This window comes from Lepisosteus platostomus, chromosome 2, assembly GCF_059453375.1.
Source record: "Lepisosteus platostomus isolate fLepPlt1 chromosome 2, fLepPlt1.hap1, whole genome shotgun sequence".
In the NCBI taxonomy this organism is placed as follows: Eukaryota; Metazoa; Chordata; class Actinopteri; order Semionotiformes; family Lepisosteidae; genus Lepisosteus; species Lepisosteus platostomus.
In genome coordinates, this window is record NC_142612.1 from 63,649,000 (window position 1) to 63,673,224 (window position 24,225).

The 24,225-nt window shown below is 42.9% G+C and overlaps 1 protein-coding gene across 2 annotated transcripts in view; it reads right to left on the reverse strand.

The window, feature by feature from the left end:
* The window catches only part of ephb3b (eph receptor B3b), a 63,523-nt gene that overhangs the window by 21,974 nt on the left and 17,324 nt on the right, over positions 1 to 24,225 (reverse strand). For both annotated transcript variants that reach the window (XM_088612403.1, XM_088612395.1), the window contains exon 2: positions 2,884 to 2,948. In XM_088612403.1, coding sequence (XP_088468529.1) covers positions 2,884 to 2,948 — 65 coding nt within the window. The remainder of the gene's footprint in view (positions 1 to 2,883; positions 2,949 to 24,225) is intronic.

Genomic DNA, 24,225 nt, shown 5'->3' on the forward strand with positions numbered 1-24,225 from the left:
GCTTAACCAGCCTTTCTCCATAACTACAGCCCCCACATCTCCCTATATCCCATCTCATCCTCTCCCCTCTTGTTGCCCTGCTGTAATTTCAACTCACAATGGACATCATCACTGGACCCCACAGACCAGCATCCTTCTTCTCCTCTCACCTGTCGAGATTGCACCGCCTGCTATATCAGACCATAGCATGTTTTCCTGAGCTTGTTCCCATACTGCAGGCTCACCGTTCAATAATTCTGTCCACTAACTCTGCGTCTTGTTGACATGCTACTCACCTTATAACTTGCACAGCTATTTCTCTTTGCTGTACTAGATTTATCACCCAATTTTTTTCTGCCTCTTTACTTAACACTACATTATACAACTGTGCTATAGCTATTTATGAGCTTGTAATAACCCTATATATATATAAATGACAAGTTTTATTAACTGAACCCTGCCTTGGCTAAAGACATCAACCAAAATAACTGAAGAAATGTCACCCAGGTTCAGGTGACTGGTAGCTTATTGATCCCAGTACCTCAGCAGGCTGTTCCTACTAGATCACTTTCCATAATGTGGATCGTCAGTTTGATTGTCCTAAAGACTCCAGCTGATCTAACAGCTGTAAGTTGCTGTTTCAGGTTCGATACACTATGTAACAAATAGAGCTTGTTAAAGTAGGCCATTGGTTTCAATTGCCAGGGGTTTCAATTAACAACGAAATGCAGGCACGAATGAGCCAGGCTTATTTATGCCACCATCCCTCTGTGGAGAGCACATGCCAATTCTTAATTTGAGCCTTTGCTATGAAGCCATTTTAATATTGGAACCAATCAAGGATAGGGAATGCAGATCAATAATCTCAGAGCAGGTAGGTAAGCATGAGGGAAGCAGCAGTAGCTAAGAGCTGTCAATAACCAGCTATGCTTAGTCTTTGCATCCACTTCAAATGCTCAGTTATCTGTCTTAAAGCCTTCAGGACAGCTAATTTTGCAACTCTATGAGTTTCCACTCAGACTTGATATTCATAACTGATGAAAGGTGAAAGGGTTCCAGAGTGCCCAGAGGCAGGGCTGAGGTCAACCCTATTTTTCATCTTGAAATCAGACCTTGATTTTCATTTTAATTTCCTGCTTTAAATATCTTTTTCTTCAGTGATTCCATACTTGGGTTATATTCCACACCCACCCCCCCTTAACACACGAGCTGACCCAAGCTACATCAGCTGTGGATGTGTTTGTGACTGCTCTGTTTGGTGTTTGGTGTTGTATCGCAGCTGTATTTTCTTTATGTCAAAGCAGCTTATGTTAACAGCAGCAGTGCCCTGTGAATCCCATCCAGCAGAACAAAAGGAATGGTGGTTTCTGAGGCTCAATAATCTCAGAACATTTTATCACAAAAAAGAGATGAATGAGGGAAAGGGCAAGAATATCTGGGAACGACAGATTCCGGGACAAGTTCCCATTTTTAATTATTATTATTTCAAGCGTGTTGATCCTTTTTACTTCCCTCACAAATTGTCATTCTCTCAAAATACTGCCTAAACCAGTGTGCTGGAGTGTACAGCAGCCAAAAAACCCAGAAAAACAGAAACAGGAGGAGGCGTGCCAATTAGGACAACGAGACAGGGAGAGGCAGGGGAGGCTGCTGATATTTTCAACAGAACAGCAAACAAAGCAAAAATCAAAACCAAAAAATTTGAAGAGATTCCCAGATTCCACTTCAAGCCAATAAATAACATTAACTGCACGGTGTTTTCTCCCCCCCCATTCATAAATCCAGCCCTGCATGCTTCTGTTGAAAAGGACAAAGCCCCCTGCATCTACAGTAATGAAGGATTAACACAGAGGGACAGGGACCTGAATGAGAGCATCTGCTGAGGAATCAGGGTTTTTTAATGTCATGGCCTGAACTGGTGGCTCGCTTGGTGTTTAACGATGGGAGGAACAACAGAGGGAGGGAGAATAAGGAGAGAGAGGGAGAAGTGTGGCTGCACAAATGCCCTGGTGGGCTGGGACTGGGGTCAGAGCTGTCAACTTCAGGACTGGCGCTAAATTGCTCAGAAGTAAAGAGGGCTTGTGAACAGCTGGGGCAGGCTATGGAGGATGGGTGGGGAGGTGGGGGGGGGGGGTAGGGTTTGAGGATAATCTTGCTGTGGGGGACAGCACCCACAGTCAGGCTGAGGAGGAGGGACGTCCCAAGGGTGAGACACAAACCCAGGACTGGAGGGGGAACTTGGATGTGGGGCTGCTGAGGAGGACACACTATGTGTGTGTGGGGGGGGGGGGTGAAGTGTGATTGATGCAGAGAACTGCTCTTTATCTGACACCCTGAATGTCTTTGAATAGACTTGACTTATCAAGGGAGAATGTCGTAGGCCGAGTGCTCTCGTGATTTCTGAACAGAGGGCAGTAGGAGAATGTGTGTACACGTGGCTGTTCATGCACATAGTTGTTTTGTCTTTATGTTCAGAATTTAGATTTATGTTCAGAAAATGTTTAAAATGTGAGAATGTGGTGTCAGTTTGTGGATTGATATCGAGAAAACTTTTACATTGTTGCACAAAGAAGGGCTGGGCTCTCAACCATTTGGTTTTTTTGCCTAGCATTTGTAAAAATCGCATAAAGACTACAAATGCAACCCTGTTTACAAATTGCTCATTTCATCGGAAGAGCTAGACACGAGCTGAATGACAATTTTTTTTTTCATTTCAGTTTATTATTCTTTAATGTATTTGTCCTTCACCAGCTATAACAGAATAAGGAAGAGGAGAGTCACGCTGGTCTCTTGGGCCATTTCTCTTCTCACTCTCACACTCTCAATCAACCCAATCTCACTCTACCTCATTCATTCTAGTCTCCAGCTCACATTCACCTCAGTCTCCCTTTCACACTCACTTACTCCAGTCTCTGGATGTGCAGTCCAGGCCAGCTCTGATGTCGCCCACTTGGTGTCCATTAGTGTTTCTGAAAAAGAACCAGAGAGACACAACACTCAGTGGAAGGACCACAGAAAGAGGATGAGATATAGATGAGAGTACATAGTTGCACAAACAGAATTTCCAAGCAATACACAGCGTCCACACCCCTCTGAGCCCTCAGTTTCACTCGGCATCGAGTGATTCGATCTCAGCGTCAAGCTAAAATGTGCAAAAACCCCAGCATATCAGCTCCCACACCGTAGCTGTGCAATTTATTCCATGCATTTGTAACACTCAGTGTTAAAAATAAAATAAAAATGGTTTCCAATATCTGTGCTGAAGCTGCTCTTAGCAAGTCAAAATTGATGCCCTTGAGTTCTGAGCTTATTCTGAGAGGAGACCATTCAGCCCGTCACACTCATCAGGGCTGTCAATCGCTTAATGAAACCAGAGTCACATTAAGATTCTGCTTCAACAACTCTCCCACCCCACCCCACCCCCATGTTTCCCAGTATGGCCATTCAGCGCATAAACAGGGTTTCCTCTATTTGACTCACTGGAAAAGCCATAATCACTGCAGAATGCTGGATTATTAAATTGTGCTGAGTCCAAGGGCATTTGAACACTCAGAGGATACAAGCAAGCGAGTTGCCTTTTCTGGGAAGCATCGGGAAAACACCAAAAAACGTCTGAGAACAGAACAGGACGTTAGGTGATTCAAATGAGAGGTGACCATTTGACCTATTTCACAAGTATGGTTTCCAGTTATTTAATGATCTAAGAATTAATTAACTCCTTTCTTTAAAGGCTTACTTGGCATCTACTTCAGGCACATGACATGAGAGCTCATTCCAGACTTTCAAAACCTTTTGTATGAGACATGTCTCCTATTGTCCATCTGCTGTTTTGTTTCTCACCAGAATTTCCATCTGGGTCCCCCAAGCTTGTATTGCTGCAGAATGTGTCCTGAGCTGTCTAGGACAATGCCTCTCAGTAAGTTCTATACCTGAATTAGTTCGCACATCTTTTTTTCTCTGTTCTAGGCTGACAAGATTCATTTCCTTTAGTCTATCTTGAGTGAGACACTCCCTACAGACCAGAAACTAGAGCTGCCTCCAGAGCTGCAGCATTTCCTATAGCTGTATATTACACATAATATTCTAAATGAGATTTAACTGGAGAATTGACTTCCCTTTATTTAAATTATGTATGCTTGCCGATATATCCAAGCATTTTGTTGTTGTTTTTTATTGCTTCCGCGCACTGTGTAGTTGCAGAAAGTGATGAGTCAACATAAATCTCCTAGGTCTTTCTCGTATATTGCTTCTTCTATTTCAATACCACTCTTTTCGATATTTGAACATTTGAAAATTCTTGCTTTCCACATGTAATACCTTACACCACTTATCCATGTCAAATTGCATTTGCTTGGTGTCTACCCTGTCTTGAACTTTTGAGTCCTGAGTTCTTGTATTATCTACAGAGTAGTTGCTTCCTCCTTATGTTATTCTTCAGTAACCTTTTAAACCACTTTTTCTAGACTGCGATTTGCTAACCTTTAATATAAATTTGGCCTTAGGCTCCAGTGCCATGTTTTGGGAGTGGAGCCATGCCATCCTTACTGCCTGGGCTAATTTGTCCCACTCCTTTGACATAATGCAAAGCGCAGTGTCAAGGCATGGAATTGAGAAGCCTCTTTGGAAGGAAGCAGTGATGCTGCAGCACCCTGAGGAGCAATCTGGGGTGTATCACATGATGTTTTGTGCACTTATAAACACCCATGGTTCACTATAGGCTGGGTCATGGTGAAATGGTTATGGCAACTGTTAGGGTTAAATTTGTGTTCAGATGTTACTGTGAATAATGAAGAAAATCATGCTCATTCTGTATGTTTCCTAGAATCACAGGAACTAGTAGCATAGTAATGAGATTATTTAGAACTTTTTTAAATTATTATTGTTCTCAGGAGGCCAGCTTGCACAGTTGTGGTTACAGTTTGGATAATAACATTTTTTTGAAATGTTGCGAAAGAGCTTCAGTTGTAAAGCTTTTCTTTAAGGCAAAGGTGGAAATGAACTCCTACATTAAAGCTAAATGTAAAGCATAAATCTGTATTAACATCAATGATAATGCTTTTCTCAAGACTGTAATGATACAGTAAAAGCAATCCATCGTGTGCTACAGGAAAGCTCCCCAGCTCTCACTGCCACCATCTTGCCAAGTTCAGTTTGATAACTTATTTTCCATCTACAAGAACAACATTCGTGTCCTGTAGTATAAACATCAGCCTTCTGAGTGACAGTCTGCATCAGGCCCTACATAAAGCACAAGCCCATGCTATTACGAATACCGCTGTGTCCAAGAGTGCTCTGTTTTGTGCAAACTGCCTTTGTTTTCTCTTTTGTCCCTTTGGCTCCCTATGAAAATAAAAACTACTTGAGCAGGTGCTCATTTTCTAGGGTCGGTGCAGATTACAGGCCTCACTCTGCCCCTGGTCATGCTGCTGACTGGAAACTGAAGAGGACAGATAAGGAAAAGGTCTGAAAAGAAAAGGGCAGACAGACGCTGTGGGTGATCTCTGAGGGGACAACCCTCATGCTCTAAAAGACTTATTAAATTGCCCGTTAAGAGATTTAATTAGAAGCGTTATTACTATCTGGGGCACGGCTGCAAGTGTGTGTGCCACTGAGCATCCCTCCACACCCCAACCACCGAAATAGGATCGCGGTGACAATAGAGCAGCTAAGCCAGTGGTGCAGACCTGTATAGATTCAATCTGTGTGCTCTTCTTTTCTGCCCCTTGTCTCCATCCCTCTCTTTCTTTTCCCTTCCCACTCTCTCAATTTGTATTAATACTAGTGTGAGGTAGTTCAGCTCAGACGGTAATACAGTGCTGTGTCAGCAATACAGTCAGCTATATCAGCAATACATAGCGAACTGCTAGTAATGCAGTAGGCAGTGTAATGCAGTGTTAATAATGTAGTGGCCAATGTCAGTAATACAGTGAGCCGCTAAACACTGCAAGCAATGCAACACAGCGAGCAGTGGCAGCAACACAGTGAGTGAGGAGAATCTCTAATGGTCAGGATGCTCTCTCCCTGTCTGGCTGCTCCTGCGCTCAGCTGCTCTGTTAATTAAACTCCACTTCAAAGCTCTGCTGAAACTGCCTCTCCGCTCCACTTCCCTCGCTGTGATTCAGGTCTTTGTTCTGAGATTTTTTTTTACTTTTTTTTTAAGTGGTTCAGGTGAAATGACTACAGATAGGAATGTGGAAATAAAAGGAATCCTGTTCTTGCAGGAATCAGCCAGAACAAGGGACTTACAACTGCTGGACTCTCCACAGCTGAGGACCAATACTTCACACACCCACCTGCTAAATCAAGCACACACAAACATACACTTGTTGACCAAACACAGCTCAGACAGAAAGCTCTGACTCAGTGGATCGGGGAGAAGGTTCAGGAGTGAAAACCAGCCTGTGGTGGCTGTGCATTATCTGCAGTGGCATTAAAAAGGCCAAAGCCACTCTTTGTGTACACTGCCCATGTTTTAGATGAGAAAGCAGTCCTGCCTGAATGAGAGAGGGGCAGAGAAGGGTAACACTGTCCCCTCCCCATACCCAGGACCCCTCAATCCCCCCGCCCATAATAGCCCCAGTGAAGAGGTGGTGGCAGAAATGAAAGGTTAGTTAGTACAATAGCTTACAAAGTGGGAGCTGTATTCTCTTTTTCTGGTGCATTTGAGAGCTAAATTAAAGCATTTGGGAGCAAAACGAAAATAACAGCATTGTTTCTCAATGTGGCTAAACCTGAATGACGGGTATGAAATAGTGATAAGAAAAGAAAACAGTTCTTTCTAGCAGCACTCCTACAGAGGCTGGGAGCTCAAACACAATACCCGACTTACCCTCTGCACACTTTTAGCACCGCAATTACAACACTTTACATTCAGAGGCTGTCACAAATAAGCTTTTTGCTTGTGGCTACAGCTTTGGCTAATCATCCTATGATTTTCCCTCCCTCACTCTCCCTCTTAATTTCTGCTTCTCTCTCTATATATATCCCTCCCTCTAATTTCCCTTGTCTCAGTGCACGTCGTTCTCTTTCGGCATCTCCCTTTTCTGTTTCTTTCTGACCCTTTCTCACTCTCCCTTCTCTTTCTTCTCTCTCTCAGTGTCACACACACATGGTGGCACACACAGGCAGAGACACACCCAGACACGCACACACTCACTGCCACAGTCCGTCCCATCATGCCTGTGCTCCTAATCCCATAATGACAGAGTTGGGGTAATAACAGAGCGGGCATGGAGACGAACAACCCCAGCCTGTCCGAAACACGCTTCGATTACACAACGCAGCCCGCAGCCTGGGGGGGCTGCTCAGCCCCCACCCCCACATAATCCATTTACAAGCTTTAAATACATTTTTCTGTCCAAGCGAAGCTTAATCGTGAAGAGACATGCATGTCAAAGGGACGAAAGGAGCTTCACTGGACAGTATGGCTGTCCAGGAATGTCTGTGTTTAAAATCCTGCAAGAGAGGACTGGGAAGGGGGAAGACTGTCAATTACATTATGACTGTCTTGATTTTGGAAATGACTCAGAGGCTGCTCTTCTCTTTGAGCCTCCATTCCACACGTTCAGCAAGATAAATGCAAGAGACTCCAGAGAAAATAGTCCCTTCTCGTTGGAACAGCAGAAAACAAGTTGCTACATCACTACAGCACTGAGAGTCCCTCAGCAGACGGGAGCATGGCAAGCTCAGACGGGCTGAATGCTCCATTCTTCTGGGGGAGCTCCGAGACCCTCAGGTCCTCGACTCAAACACAAGCAGGCTCTTAGCAAAAGAGGCTTCTGTGCCTTCCCACACAGCACCGCTGCTTTGTTTTGGAAAAGACAAAAAAAAAAGACGTGTCTGTGGCAGAGCAACACTGTCTTTCCAAGAGTCTTATTAGGGCTATTAGGGCAATTGCTGGCTTTTGTTGTTCAGTCTATTAGCCCTGGGAGAAAAGGACAGAAAGGGAGAGAGAAAGTGAAAAAAAATCCCATTTAAATTCAAATTGTGCAGCCAGCCTCCTTTTGTGCAGCCTATAAGCCCAGTAATTAGAATCTGGTGGCTGTGGAGCAGGAGTGAGCAATAGGAAATCAGGACTAGCTGTGGTGTCCTCCTTCTGTGAGCAGTCTCGATTCACTGTCTCTGTTCAGCACGCTGCATGCATTAACATCCCAATGACCAGGGCTGGGCAGCACTCAGCTCTCCTTGCTGTTGTATTGTTGCAGAAGGTCACTCTACAAAGTCTACTGTAAAACCAAGCTCTCCAGTTCAGTTCCATGAGGCCTATCACTGAAACACTGTAACAGATGATGGACCACAAAGGAAATCAGGACTTTTAATCATCAACAGTAAGAGAACATGAGGTTATATGTACAGAACTCCACCCATCAGTCCAGCGATTAGAAGAAATCACTTAGTCCCAATAAGAGTCATGGCACTCAGAACACCCTAATGATCAGGATCAAGATCAGGTGAGAAATTATTTCACCGGTTAAATAAAGATTGAAATGTCCATTGCATATCCAGGGGACGTATCTCGGACTACACCTTAAATACAAAACAATTCCTTTTTTTGACAGGGAGTGGAAATAATTTGATGGCTGTCTGGGCATTTTCTATCCTTTGTTTTTTCAAAGAAAAATGAACTAAGGATAAAGAGTGCAGGAGACAAAGTAGTTGTAGAAAAGGTAAATTAAAAGAATCCATATGCCCTCTCTTGCTTCGGAAAATTAGCTAGAATTGATGTAATATAACAAGCATTTTGCCCTGAAGGAAAAGAGAACAGTTTCTGGAAATATTAGAGAGGTTACAAATGAGAAAGGCCATTCAACTCATCTTGTAAATTGCACAGGTGCCTAAAGGTGTTGTGACTTACTGCACTGCATGGCAGGGGGTCTTGTGTTGTGCAACAGGAAACTTCCTGACTGAGAATGATCATATCAAGGTGCAGAAACTTGAACTCCGCCTGCTACAGACAGAACTGCGGTTGTACAAGGACTTGGTTTCCTCTCTCAGATTGAAATATAGATTTAATAAGAGAGTGCAGTCGATTTGCCTACAGTCCCCAGCCTGGGAGTGTACTGTGCCGAGCCCTGGCAGCCTGAGGAATGCCTGTGAACTCCAGTTCTCATGGCTGTTTTGTCGGTGTGGAGCCTGTAATTACACAGGCCGGCACATCAGACAGGCAAGTGTGCCTTGGGGGGTGAGCTCTGCACAGCCAGGTGGGGAAGAGAGGGGGGAACAGGTAATGCAATAAATGACCCCCCCCCTCCCCATTTCTTTTGATATTTGCACTTGCAGCCTACAGTGTTGACATAGGGTAGTTCCACATGGACAAAATCAGGGGTATCACAAAATTCTACCGTCCGGCGTTTTGTAGAGCTCTATTAGAGTGATCCAAGAACAGGAACCCCAATAAAAATATCAGCAAGTGGAAACATTTTGGTGCTCTTTCAAGCCTAATTTAACATTTTTCAAATGGGGGCTGGCTGGGAGGCTATCTAATACATCTATTGATACCCCTCATTGCACTTATGATACATTTGTGTAGCACTGTACTGGACTATATCATACAACTCTGCACCGTAACATGATTGTAATACAGTGCTGTTTTACGCATTATTTAATTTTACTGAGCTAGTTGTTTTCCACTTAAGAAAACACACTGATTCTCTTCTAAGTGTAGTATTGTAATGGTAAAATGCTGTCTTTCCCTTGATAAAGCAAACCAATAAAGTAAAATACAGAGGTAATTTTTGCTTCTTTTTTTACATTGTAGAGATGGAGACTCTCTAGGGAACAGGCTTTTACTTTAAAACTTTACCAATTAAGAAGGAAAGGGCATTATTTTCGGGCAGAGCAGTGGGAGAATAACACTTGTTTCCCTTAGGAAAGTGAATACAGCCAACCAGCAGCAAGAGTTCGACTGACAGACTCACAGCACAGCAGGGACTGGCAGACACTGCACTAAAGAGGCCAGCAATCCACCACCTGGTCCACACACTGCAACACAACACACAACATTAACAGAACCACACTGCTCAGCAACACAATATAACAACAGACTCCCCTGCCTGCTCCACACACTGCAACACAACACATTACAAACAAAAACACCAACAATAAGGCACTGCTCAGCAACATAATACAACAAGACATAACTGCACTCTCACTGTACACAACCCCAAAACAACAACACACTGCTCATCAACACAACGCAAGACACATTCACCCTCTTTGTACACAACAACATGACATACAAAACCAACATAATCTTCTTCTCTTCCATCCTCCATCTTTCAAGTAAGGTTTCAACTAATATCTTAAGTGTATTGTTTTGTGACAAAGCCATGCTAAATAACTGTATGCTTGTATCATAAATCATACATTTACAGATGTATTTAAAGTGTTTGTTCTGTATGGTCTTCTGTGGAGAGAGGTCAGTGTGCTGTGTGTGGGATGTGGATTTAAGTACCTTGCTGATGCATCTGCAGTTCTGATACAGGACTGCAGTCAGCAAAGCTTCTCCTCTCTCAGAGGACACTATAGTGACCCTGGGGTGTCAATGAGGCTGGGCAAGCCGAGTGTCAGCCCTGCTGTGCTCTGCAGTCTGCCTTTGCAGCTCTTCCAACACACACAACTGCCATATTAAAGTGAGTACCATGAACACAATGAAAGCACAACTGCAGCACACCATCAAGCACAAAACAAAACAGATAAAATCACATCCCTGTCACTGCTACACATTGGATCTTATATTATTAGACTGCTGTTAGCTCCATTCTCCTGAGTACAAAGATCCTGTGTGGGATCAGCTTTGAGACAAGAGAGTGCACTGGGTGAACTTAAAGTAACTTGAATTCCCCTCCTAGATCTGACTGTTTAGAGTTGAGTAATGTTAGCGGTGTAATTGATAATGTCATTACGTTATCTACTACTGTAAGATTAGGTTATTGGCATTGCTAAATAAATGCTGTGGTAAACACCAGTCCTGTCCTGAAGCTTTACACCAGTACTGTTGTAAACTTTTATACCCACAGAGCCTTGCCAGTAAACACGCCTCTTCCATCTGTGCGGCTGCAGTCTCTTTACGACCTCAGCTGTGGTTAGCGAAAGGAAGAGCCTTTGAAATATTGTGCTTTGTTCAGTTTAATCCTGGAAACCACAATTTCAATGCAATGTGCCAGCCACATGACTCCACACTGGAACAACAAACTGGTGTCAAACAAGCCCACTGTTGTCCATACTGACTGCTCCACCTGGGGTGTTCACTGCACTTCACCCTGGTACAGCAGTGTAGTATCTCTCTGATGACCTGACATTGACTGTGAAAGAGTATGGACAACTGTAATGAGTACAAACACTCTCCCGTTCAGTCCACATCAGGTGTGACCAGCTATTGTCTCTCATACACATTGCACTGAAGAGACCAAAAAGCAGCGTATTTAATATAAAATTAAGTTCACCATTCTGGGTCTGAACATGTGTTCACAATGAGGCAACAGGCTTGAAAGGCCTGCCACTTGGAGCTGGTGGCTTATAATCAGGTCTGCAAGTTTCCAAAAACCATGGGAGGATCAAACTGCTGTTCAATGTGAACCTAGTCTGTTTTCAAGCCTGATCATTATAAATGTTTAAAAGGCCTGTTAAATATCACTTTATCAGCACCTACTATGATAAACCACAGTATTTGCAAAGTCTTCTATACAAAGGCACAGCAAAAGAATAGTGAAACCATAGGAAGGCACAGTGAAAACGATGTCTGTTCTTGTAAAATGTGTACGGTCATCTGATTTAAAGGCCAATCCTTGACAGAGGACAGAGCAGACATTTGTGGGATCATTTACAGCCATAGCAGACACCAGCCCTCCCAGTGCCCGCTGAGCACTAGCTATTCCTGCAGCCACATGCTGGAGATAACATCACTCCCTGAATGATGCTCTTGATCCCTATCACTGTGATTCATGCACATCAATCTGCAGTCTTCATGAACGCTAAAATGATTTTCTTATCACTCAGAAATGAACTCAAGTGACTTGGGGAAGTAAATCTCAGCAGCAATTTCATCTCTGAGATCAGGAAATGTGGGCACAGCTGTCAAGAGTTTGTTGCTAATCACTGGCACACAGTACTTCATTCCACTAGCCCCCATTACCTCACAAGACCCTCGGTTTGAAATGCTACTGTAAAATACAGTCACTTCATCTCTCCACTGGACAGAGGGGCCTTCCTACTGTTCTCTTTTATCATATCTAACCCCTAGCCCATACCGCCTCCCTGTCTCCTTACCCCTGGGCTCTAACCTTCATCTGACATTCTTTCTCTTCCAAACTGTCAGCTCTTAGCAAAGCTTCTGAACAATGTTCCATTAGTCAACTTTACTGTTTATATTTTAAAATACTAATAACTGCAGTAATGGGCAGGTTATCCAGGGCCAGGACTGGTTCATCTGAAAATGGCAGTGTGTTTGCATTCCACCAGCGCGCAGCTCTGTGGGCGAGTTTGTCTGTGTCAGTGTGTACGATACAGGTGGGTCTCCATCAGCACCCTGAATCCAGGCTACAGCTGCTCTGTACTCACAGCTGAGAAGAGCTCCCAAGATCCCTCTGAGCTGATGAGTAACTTGGCAATGAAAGACATACAACCACACACAGAGGTGCACACACACACACTGTTTACCAACACACGGACTTTCCAGACGGATGAATTCTTTTGTTAACTAAATGCTCTCTCAGAAACACAGCAATTAAATCTCCCAGATCTGGCTGCCCTGGATGAACTAGACATGAGTCACAAAACCACACACACTCACACTTATTAGAGAAGCTGAAACACAAAGATAAAGAAAAACCAGGTTACACTTTTCTTCACACAGTGCCTATGTCCATTTACAAAACAATCAGGAAGCATATAACATGAGTTGACACATATATTTCTCTTCCTCTTAATTGTCTGTTAACAGATAATGAACTACATATTATGAGGTTTTTAGCATAGCTTTTGAATGTTTGCAATTATTATTATGCACGGACAAATGCAACTATATTACATACTTCTATATGTGTAATTTGGCATATTTTTGTCATATTTAATACAGAGCATATATGTGTTGGTTCCCAGACAAATTAACGTAAAAAATAACATGTACTACGTATATCAACATAATCAGTGCCATATGCCCTTACGATAAACTTAAAAAACATCCAAGAAAACTAATAAATCTCCTCAATACCTTTTGTAAATTATTGACGGACTGAGCAGCAGTTTCTCCACATCAAGATCACAATGTAACTAATGTAGGAGGACAGTGCAGAAAAGTGGAGGGGGCTCTGGACCTGTTAGCAGAGGGCTGTTAATTTGTGTACTCCACTCATACACTGCTGCTACATATACAAGAAGCGCACTTTACTTCAGTTGCCCCAGTCAGCTCCCCTCGATGTAAAGAGGTAAGAGCAATGAAGCAAAGGCATTCTATGATGGACTAAAGCACCAGCCAGGGGGAATTCCAGTGCTCAGTCTGCTCAGCTCTACCAATCCAGGAGAAGTACTGGGCCTACCAGACACTAAGGCTTATGAACGACTTTAGGAAGATTTCACGCAAAGATCATTATATCCGCTGGAATTTGCAAAAGGTCATGTATATTTGTATATTTGCTTTGCCGTATAACGTTGGCTATTAAATGATCTGTGGGTTTGACACACAAGGAGGCCTAATGTGCTAATGTGGCTGACCTGCAAATAAGAACAACACTTATGTTTCAACATATTTTCAATTAAAAGTGCAAAGGAAAATATAGTTGGGAACAATAAAGCCAGGGGAGAATGTTCTCACAAGCTTACAACAGCTTCCTTGGAGGTTTGGACATGTAATCTCTCACTGAAAGAACTAGGGCTTATCTAGGAAACACTACACAGTGCAGCCAGAGGTTCCAGGTTCCATCATTTCCACACCTATTGAAGCAGTAACATGAATGCCTGGGATATTGTCAGGAGCAGACGCTGGCTTCAGATTAATTCAGTGTCAAGATGAATAGAAAAGCTCGCTCTTCAGAAACAATGCATCCCACACACACAGACATGCACTCTCGCACAAATGCAAAACAGTACATTAAATATTTAAAACACACAGCCAGCTGAGCAAACGGACAAACACAGATTCGCTCAGCTCGGCATAAGGTAGAGTCACAGACATATTCATGCAAACTTTCAATAGCCTTGCAGCCTTCCTAGGAAGGAAGACAGAAAAGTGAGATGGGCAGTCATGCATGTTTTGCAAATGTCTGTCATTTTTTCGTTATCATCCAGCGTTTTTAAAATCTGATCTGAGACAGCATGGATATGCAACCCCTTGCACAACACTTGCACAAGAATGCTGATGCCAACCAAGCTACATGATAACAAATGGCTTAATGGCCAGTTGTTTCACTGGACAGACATCCTTCAACAGCAGTAGCAGTGCAAGATGTAGAAAGAGAAGTAAAAGAGAAGAAAAGAATATATAGAAAAGGAGGAAGACTGAAGTCAAGGCCCAACCCAAAGTGTCTGGGAGTCCCAGGTTACACACCAGCCTCAGGTCAAGCAGGTAAAATCCCATTTACCTCATACCAAGTTCTCATACCACAGCCTCATTAGCATAGGGCTCTTTAATGCATAGCTGCCCCCTCATTGGGATTCAGGTCAGGAATTGAAACACAGGGAACAGTTAGAGAGTAACAAGCAGGAATGTGGCCCTGCACTGTACTTACTGCCTCACTGAAAGTGCATCACTATCCTGTTAACTTAGTATCCCAATTCTTTGCTTTCTCTCTCTGGCTCACTGCCTTGTTGACCAGCTAAATCAATACATTTCTAGCTCAAACTGTAAGAACGATATTTCACAAATTCTAAAGACATTGCATGCATTTTCCTTGACACAGGTCAGACCACCTCATGACCCCCCCCCCCCAACTAATGGCAACTAGAAAGGTTTTGATCCTAAAACTTGATGTCACTGAAGCGTACATCAACAAGGTCATAGGGCTTGTGTTCCATCATTTCTGACTTAACATTTCTCAGAAAACAGAACTTGAATGGTCCCTCATAAGTGTCAGAATTGCACCACTTGATAAGTAGGTTAATATGAAAAGTTGGTCTTGTTATTGAATTGGACCTTAAACAGACAAAGGAAGGGAATTGCATTTTGTGCTCTTCCTTATACAGGAAACTCAGCAGTTCTACCAGAACACACTTCTATTGAGGCAAGCAAAAAAAAATAAAAGCACTTTAAAACCTTAAGCACTGTCAGAGCTTGTCTCTGTAACAATGTATGCTTGAGTGACAACAATGTTTAGGATCAAAAGCACACCTATTTTAATCTCAGCTAGAGTTCTCCAAAGAAGTGGTGGAATAGTACTTTTCCTGGTCTATTGCTGTATGTTCCTTGTTCAAAGTACGGAGAAGAGCTGCAATGACCTCTAATGACCTCTGATGACAAACAGCTGTGAGTCTGCACTTTTTTTAATGGATTGGTCTAATGAATTTGTAAGCAGACAGTTACTGTGCTTGCTATCTGGCTTCATTAACCTGTAAGTGATAGTAAGTAAGTAACTTAAGTAAGTAACCTGTAACCTGTTTTTAGACTAACAGAGAGTTCACCAATCCCTGTGATACCAATCTTCAACATGTTCAGCATTCCCACACAAACTATTATGTTTCTGTTTTTAAAACCCCATGATGTGCTGTTGTTGAGCAATACAAAGTCATTTGCATTGTTTGTATTACTGCTTGTCAACATGCTTTAATATAACTACTATGTGACAGCAGTTTTTATCACCTTCTATTCTGATTTTGTCAAATTGCCTGGGTCTGGTCAATACTGAAATGGAAGACCTCTAAAGAAAAGTAGATTACTGCTGTAAGTGGTTTTGATGTACCAGTATGTAACTCCTTCTTTGTACTGTAGCTTCCAAACAATGCTCTGGTATGGTGAGAGGGGACTCATGTGCGGCATGAAAGTGCTGTTATTAAACGACGTTCCATGTTATTAAAAATCCCATGAAATACTGTTTGTAAGATAAGATCACTTTATTGGCCAAATACAATTTCTTGTATGAGGAATTTGTCTTTTCACATACCCCAACTTAGTCTCCATGAGACACACAGACAGGGAATGAAGCTTGGGGTCAGAGCACAGGGTCAGCCATTTATACAGTGTCCCTGGAGCAGTTGGGGTTAAGGGCCTTGCTCAGGGGCCCAACAGAGTAGGATTCCCCTGCCAGCCATGGGATATGAACCGGCAACCTTCCTGCCACAGGTGCAGATCCTTAGCCACAGAGCCACCACACTGTGTAAGGAGTTTCAAGTATTACAAAGAAATTCCTCTTTGGGCTTTCACAATCCTAAATTTCTTTTTCATTTCATCTGGCAAAGCAATTTCTTACTTTTCCACTTGATCTGCCGAGTACTGTCTCTGCTGGCGCATAATGGCTGTTTATGAGCCCCTGATCAATTTAGTACTTCGGTGATAGAAGAGTGGGTTCCATCTGATATGTAAAGCACTACATAAAGATAATTACAGACTAGTAATGCTATTAATGATTTGAAATGTGGATCCTTAATGCAGTAATGATATTGAAACTACAGTTGACACCAGAAAAAAGCATGGAAAATATGTGCTGGGAATACAAGGCAAATTACAGTATGTGAAAACAAACAGGAAGAGTGCCATTACTTTAAGAGTGGAGACGATAATAAAAGTACAATGGGTTGGATACATCAAAAGAGAGTGGACCTTCCCAGAGATAAAGGAAATACCAAGAAACAAAACTGATCAATGTGATCCCTTGCAAGATAATAATATGAAATCAGGTCATTTGCAAGAACCAGGAAGATGAGAAGAGCAGAAGGCAGCATCTGGAGGAAGAATCTTTGGGAAGCCTTCATTGAGGTTATGTTCTAATTTTCTTAAGTATAATAAATACTGTGTTAAGCTACACCTACTTACCATTGATTCCTCTTCTAGGGTCATGGAATACTTATACCTCCCAGTGAGCAGGAGTTAGGAAATTCCATTGAATTATGTCATTGAAAACATATGCCAATATTGATGTTTACACAACTTTCTTCTCTTACAATGTGGCCCAGTACAAAATAGACTGAGACAGACTGCTGTGCCATGAAAAGACATCTCTGAATGCTTAAAATCAATTCAGTGGTTGAGCCTTCACAGTAAATGGTCCCATCTGGACAATGGGTTGGGCTGTTCCTGACCTCACAGATACAGGTCTTTCAACATGCTCTGAGGCACAGCAGAGTCCTGGGCCAGGGGCGAAGACTCAGGGGGTGATGTCACTAGGCTTACACATTCCCAGGCAGCGCTTTCCTCCCAGCAGAGCATGTGCTAATGTATTCTTCACCCTTTATTCATGTGTAACTAAAGCCTCTCAATAAACTGCCATTTACGCTACTGAGAGAGTCCTCTAGCACTCTGGACTAAATTTATCTTCTGACACAGAGCTTTGAGGAAAGAGGAGACAGCCTTCATCCAGTAGCACCTCAGGGTAAGAGCAGAGTAAGGAGCGATATAGTAGCATTAAGGCGAAACGTGTCAGAGCACAGAACAGCAGAAGGATGTGTGATGGGGTGAAGCAAACTGTCTGAAAGCACATCGAGAAAAACCAAGGAGAACTCGGGAAGGGCTGGAGGCAGAATCTCTTTGCTTGTATGAGACTACGAACCAGCTGTGAAACAGAGAGAGAGGGAAAGAGAGGGAGATCAGACAGGAGAGGAGAAACAAGGCAAGAGAGAAAAGGAATAAAAGGGAGAGAACGCAGGAAGGCAAAAGACAGAGGGAGAAGATGAGGGGTGAAAGTGATGTAGAGAGGGAGACACCAAAAGCAGAAAGGAGAACAGAAGGTTGTGGAATGGGTTGAGAGAGGAAGTGTGGAGTGGAGAACTTTTCTCCTTCACCAAGAGACTCGACTTCTATCATGTATTTCATGGGCAGGGCAAGACATTCCAGTCACTACTTTTATTTTTTTATCTTTCATTGCTAGCATAAATTTAAACTGGACATTGCATATTAATTTCAAGCTGGTTAATGCTGCTCAAGTCCACTTGAAACAGTTCAGACTGACACAAAACGAAAGGTCTTCCAGTCATTCTCCTTTGCTTAGTCAGGATCTATTACACTTTACCAACAGACGTCCCTCCATCCTGCCTGTGGTTTTACTGAAGCTCAGCAGAGCTTTCACAGGAACTGCCTGAACTGCCTGTGAGCTTATAGAGCATAGAGCTTCTACATCTGCACAAGCTGTTCTTGTAATATTTCTTTCTGTAGTTAACTCTCTGATATGCTTCTTTTTTACAGCAAAAGGCTGAAGTCAATCTCATTGTCTCTAAAAGACGCCTCCTCTCCACTCATAGTCCTGACATCTGTCAAATGGCTATGACCTTTGGCCTTCTTCGAAAGACCTTTTTAAAAAAAAGCACTACAGTGAAGGCTAAGGCAGGTGATTACTGCCGACTTGCCTGAACTGGTAACACAGCAATAATGAGCCTATGGTGTCACAGAGAACATAAAAGCCAAAGAACCTCTTATGGGATATTTAAAAGGTTTATTTCTGGAAGGGGTCAGAGGGCACACCAAAGCTGCTTGCCACGCCCTATATGGCAAAACACCCCCAAACACACAGAAGACAGGCTTTGAACTATTGAAATTAAAATTAAAGGTCTGTCTTAAAACAGCTTTGGCAACATGTGGAGAAGTATAACACTATTTTTCAGAGCTACTCTTTAACAAGTGTTGAGCCATTTCCCTCTGCCCTATCTTGACCCTAGGCTCCCTAAGGGTGTCAACAGGAAGGGGAACAGAGAGTAGCTCTTGAGCGCAGTGTAATTATTACCTCCTGCAGCGATTAGAGTTGCATTTCTGCACGCAGGTGTCAGGTAAGAATGTGACAGGACACCCCAGTGATCCCCCTCTGTGTGTGAGGAGCTTTTGTGAGAAATTCTCACACCACAGTGTGTGGCCTGAGTTTGAATGGGCCATGATGACACTGTATACCTCCAGCCTGGACTACCGCTTCCTTCAGGAAGATCAGGAAAGTAATATATCTCACCCTCTGTATAGTTCTGCATGAATAAGATACAGTTTAGATCCAATACAGTGTCACAAGTGAAGTATCTACAGATCAGGGTGTGTTTAGTACTGGGTATCTATAGTATAGTGTGTCCAGAGTGTTGTGTATGTACTTTGCAGTGCAAGCAGTGTGATGTGTGTTCAGGACAATGTTTCTATATTATAGAGCATATTATAGTGCAGTGCCTACAGTGAAACATGTATATACTTCAACATATTAAGTACAATGTCCTGGAATGTCTATATTGCAGTGAACACAGTGTGCCAGTGTGTCTACACTGCAGTGAGTACAGTGCACCGGGGTATCTAAACTATAGTGAACACAGTGTGCCAGTGTGTCTATACTGTAGTGAATACAGTGAGCCAGTGTCTACAGTGCAGCCAGAACCCTAAATTCCAATTGACAGCTTCATCTAGAGTTTTTGAAACTTTGCCTGCTCTGTACGTGGGAAAAGGTTAAACAGATTCAGGTTGGTGAATGACTAACTCATGATTACATCACAAGCTTAGAGAGGTAGATGTGAAGATATGTACGAAATAACCTTCATTGGATAAAATGTACATGGTGTGTCAGTGCACAGTACCTACAGTGCGGTCTGCCAATGAATATAGTGTATGGAGTATATTACACCCTAATTAGTGAATTAATAGCATCACTCTCTATCACCTGTATTGTTAGTTTGTATGCTTTGGAAGGTTCTGCATGTTTAAAGCCTAGGTGCTTTGGTGGAAGACAAATTTCTGAGAAATGAGACAACATTGTATCGAGTATTATTGTATCGTTACATAAATGAATCAATTAATTTACTGTGATGAGATCAAATGTTTGTGGATGTTAACATATTTGGTATTTGTTATGTTTATATCCTCCCACAGACTGTCCTAAGAGGCCCACACGGAGCCCACTGCTGGTGTCCAGTGCCTGGAACCCCCTGACCTCTTGTACACCTGAGGGTGGGAAGGAGATAGGGTGTGAAGTGACTGCCTTTGAAAACACTGTCTCCTCTGACTTGGTAAAAGATGGATTAAGTGGATTTTGTGATAATTAATGGTTTAGCGATGAAGAACACATGGTGACAAACGAACCCAGGGCACGCACACACATGTGCACTTACACTTGCACAGCAATACCCGTACATAGAGACGCACACTCACACAAAGACACACTTGTCTACACAGTCAAACACACACAAAGATGCATACATACACAAAATGGGCTGGTCACAGCTCACTGCCTCACAGAGCAAATTACTGACCCCCCCAACTGCTCCTGGCCTGGTCACGCCCACTAGTGGCCTGTTCCCAGGGAGACAACTTATCCTAAATTAACCCTTTAGTACTCAACATAGCACAGCCCAATGGCATGCCTTAAGACAGATCTAAAGCTGTAGCGCCTAGCAACACAAAACCAAGGGTCACCACAAGCAGTACAGTCAAGTCCAGTGCCCTTCCTTCTGCACCAAGATCTGCTAGATGGCTGATGCATGTAGCAGAAAAGGCTCATACTGTACACAAAACGCAGTAAAGGCTTGCTACTGGAAATCAGGAACAATGCTGATTCCTCCCCTTTGTCTCTGATAGTGTACCGAAAAGCCCTTTGTGTTGGTGTACTCAGGCGTACATGTTGTATTCAAAGCCAACAACTCGGCATCCTTCCGACATTTGAGAGTCAAATATCAAGGTGGGGGATGCACTAACTGGCAAGGTGAACTGCCCTTTACAGACACTATCCAGCATTCACTGCATGCTTGCTGCTGATACTCATTTTACTGAACCCCAATACTGTATGCTGTAAACAATGCATAGGAAACACACCTGATTCCTGTTGCACAGCCAGTTAGATCCATTAGGTTGTAGTAGGTTAACTGCATGCTGAAGGCTCTTTCCTAAGTCCACATCAAGTGGAGGATATTCTAAGCCTATTACTTCAGTTTAAGTAAACTGGCACAGACAAATGGGCGAGGTCAATCAAATATTATTTTTTTACATCTCATCAGTACCTGTGCAGCTGTTAAAACATGAAATGGATCAGATGCCTGTGCAACAGGAGTCTGACATCATTCCAATTTACCTTGAAATGCTTGTTTGCTTCATTTTTAAAAAATTACTACACATCACTAATCCTGCACTTTAGACCACTGCGCTGAACACAACAGTGCACACCTTTGTTGTGGAAATCTGCGAATTTATAACATGTAATTATATAGAATACAATGGTATTATTTATGTCACCTTGAACAAATGTGTCATCTAAATAAATGAAGTTAATAATAAGCATTCTCTTTCTAGTGCTGCTTTCCAAAGATACATTGGTACCACACAGAAACTTCCATTTTAAGCATTCAAAAGCACACGTTTGTTTTGAAAAAATGTGTTTGCAGTTTTGTTTCAAATGCAGTCAGATTTTGAATCCTTAAGAAACTCATTAAACTATTTGTGATCGTACTTGGACCACGGGTTGTGACAGTGGGACCCTGGTGAATCTAGCCTCCCCCAACAGAAAAATTAGTGGTCAGCTTTCTTGACAATGTGACCTGGGCTCCAGGTTCATCCTCATTAGTCTACTGGGAGCCTGTTCAGCAGTATCCTCACACAGCACAGTCTGCTCATAGGTTGCATTTTTTTTTCACTATGTCATGCACATTGCTACTTTCAGCCTTCCAAACCCAAGATCCGTTCTGCTGAATCACAAGCCCTGTTCCCCACAGCAATGACAGGGGGGCAATCAAAAACTGTTTACCTAAACAATGTAAATAGCTCTACTCAGCTTGCTGAGAGAGAAGGGCAAAACTACACTTGCAAATTTTAAACAGTACGGAAAAAAATTAAATCCACTTACGAACCTCTTAATGCAAATGCATGTCATTTTTTTCCATATGCAAGCCCTGCATTATGTGGGTGTTTTCCACTCACCTAAAAATCAGATTTCTTTACTTTGGGCCCTTCCTCTGTACACCTCACTGAAGAGGCGTGTGTTCTAAATATCTATCGAACAGGTGCAAGTGTTAATTTCCTCACTCTGAGCTCTTTATATCCTGTGTAAAGGTATGATTTGATCAATTTTGTGTCATATAGTAAAGAACCATACAGCTTGAGTTTCTCCCCCTGAAGTCACATATTTCTTAAATCTCATTGCTAAACAAATATTTTTATAACTGCAAAAAGATCAGCTTTGAGCAATAGAATCAAAGGTGCTTCTTGGTGCTCAGTGTTAGGTTAGTTTAAAACACAGGACAAAATTTCAAGCACTACTCATACTACATTGCTGTGTTAACATAATAGTCAGCCTTATTGATATGAATTGCCAAGTATAAACTAACATAAAATGGTCCCAATGGTGCATAATTAAGATGAACCGGAGTACAGCTATGATGAAGTACCTTACCTTTGTTTAAATGTATTTTAAATCAAGCTGAATCTTGTAGATAAGGTTAGTGCTACCACTGGACAAATAGAAAGGTACTTTAAAACAGGCGGTCAGCTGAATTTTTATAATGACATGAGTGGTAAAGACAGTCTGGTGCCATAATAGAGTTTAAACAGCAAGGATCATCTTACATAGTGGCAGTGAGATCTACACACTGTGATGGCCCAGCAAGCCACGGGGGCTGGCTTTAGCTGTGATAAATATCCCCACAATCAATAGCGGGCTTGGGGACAGTGCCACTTCTAGGATAGAAGGAGGGCATGCTTTGTTGATTTATTAATGATACCATCCCCACCCCTGACACCCCCCCCCGACACTCAGCCAGTCTCAGGGGACTTTCTCCTCTCTTGTTCAGCTGCCTTCTCTTTCTCTCCATCAGATTGATTGATCGAAAGGTAAATTGAATCTGTGTTTGACGCAATCCTTTTAGCCACAGGCACCCAGGCAGGGGATGGGTGGGAGTGAATGGGCAGGAGAGAGGTCACATGCCACAGGAGGTCAAGAGGCCACAACATCTCTACACTCAGCTGTATAAATATCAGCCTTAAGCATCTGTGTCAGGCCCTGCGTAATACTAGTGGGCATGTGTGTGCAGCTTAGCACAAGGTTTAACAATACCACTCTCTGTGTGGTTCAAGGAGTGGTGGGGAAGGGTGCCAGCTTTGATCAGGTAGAAAGGTGACACTTCTCACCTCAGGAAAGTAAGGTCTGTGATTGTGTCTTGCATCAGACAAACAGTGGCCTTCACAAATAGTAAATAGCTGTGTCATGCAATGGGCATAGCAGGAATTTATGAAGGCAAGGAGATAACAGCTCAGGAATATAATACAGTAATTAGGGTGCAGCTCTGGTAACAGCTGCTGGAGCAGTGTGAACTCAGATAGCAAGTTACCTGATACAAAGGCAAAGGGGGGAAGCAAGAGAGGAAAAGAGATAGAAATAACAGTTGAAGAGAAAGAATAGGTGACAAAGCCACCACACTTGCAACAAAGGCCAAGCAGACCTGTTCTTATCTCCAAACATTTATGTGATTCAGTTATAGTTATGTGGAGAGAAGACTCCACATGAGCATCGTGGAGCAAGATCCATAGAGTGATACATACAGTGCAGCTGGTTCCCCAGTCTCCACCAGGACACAGTGCCATCTCCTGCCATCCAGCAGACAGATGTCTTTAAACTGGAGGTGTTTAATTAAGAAGCTCTGAGTGCAGAGGCTGGCCTTGGCACTGGACATTGGCACAGAGAATGCCCAATAATGTGGGCTCCTTACTCCCTTTATCTTCTTCTCCCTCTCCCTCTTTTTCCCCTCTCCTGATACTCAGCCAAAGGTCCCGTCTTGAAGCTTTAGTACAATGTTGCCATTGATATCTCCAGGACTGGTAGTCAGTTTCATTAAGAAACGGCAGATTCCTTCCAGGTTGCGTCATAGTTGCAGTTTTTTGTCGGGAGAAGGAGACAAGAGAGAGAAAGAGGGGTGGTTTGTCTGAGCGGCGATGTGTAGAGAGATACCTGACTGGGAGAGATTCCAGGATGGGATATTAAATCGCACTCCTTGTCATCTACCCCCCTCTCTTCCCCTGCCTGTCTCCCACCCCCATGGCTCAGAAACGACCCCAGGAAGAGCTGTCTAGCAGGCCAGGGAAAAGTGAGCGACAGAGACTCGTCCCGGATCACTGCATTCATGCCATCGGCTCTCTCAACCCCTTTCAAATAAACCACCGAT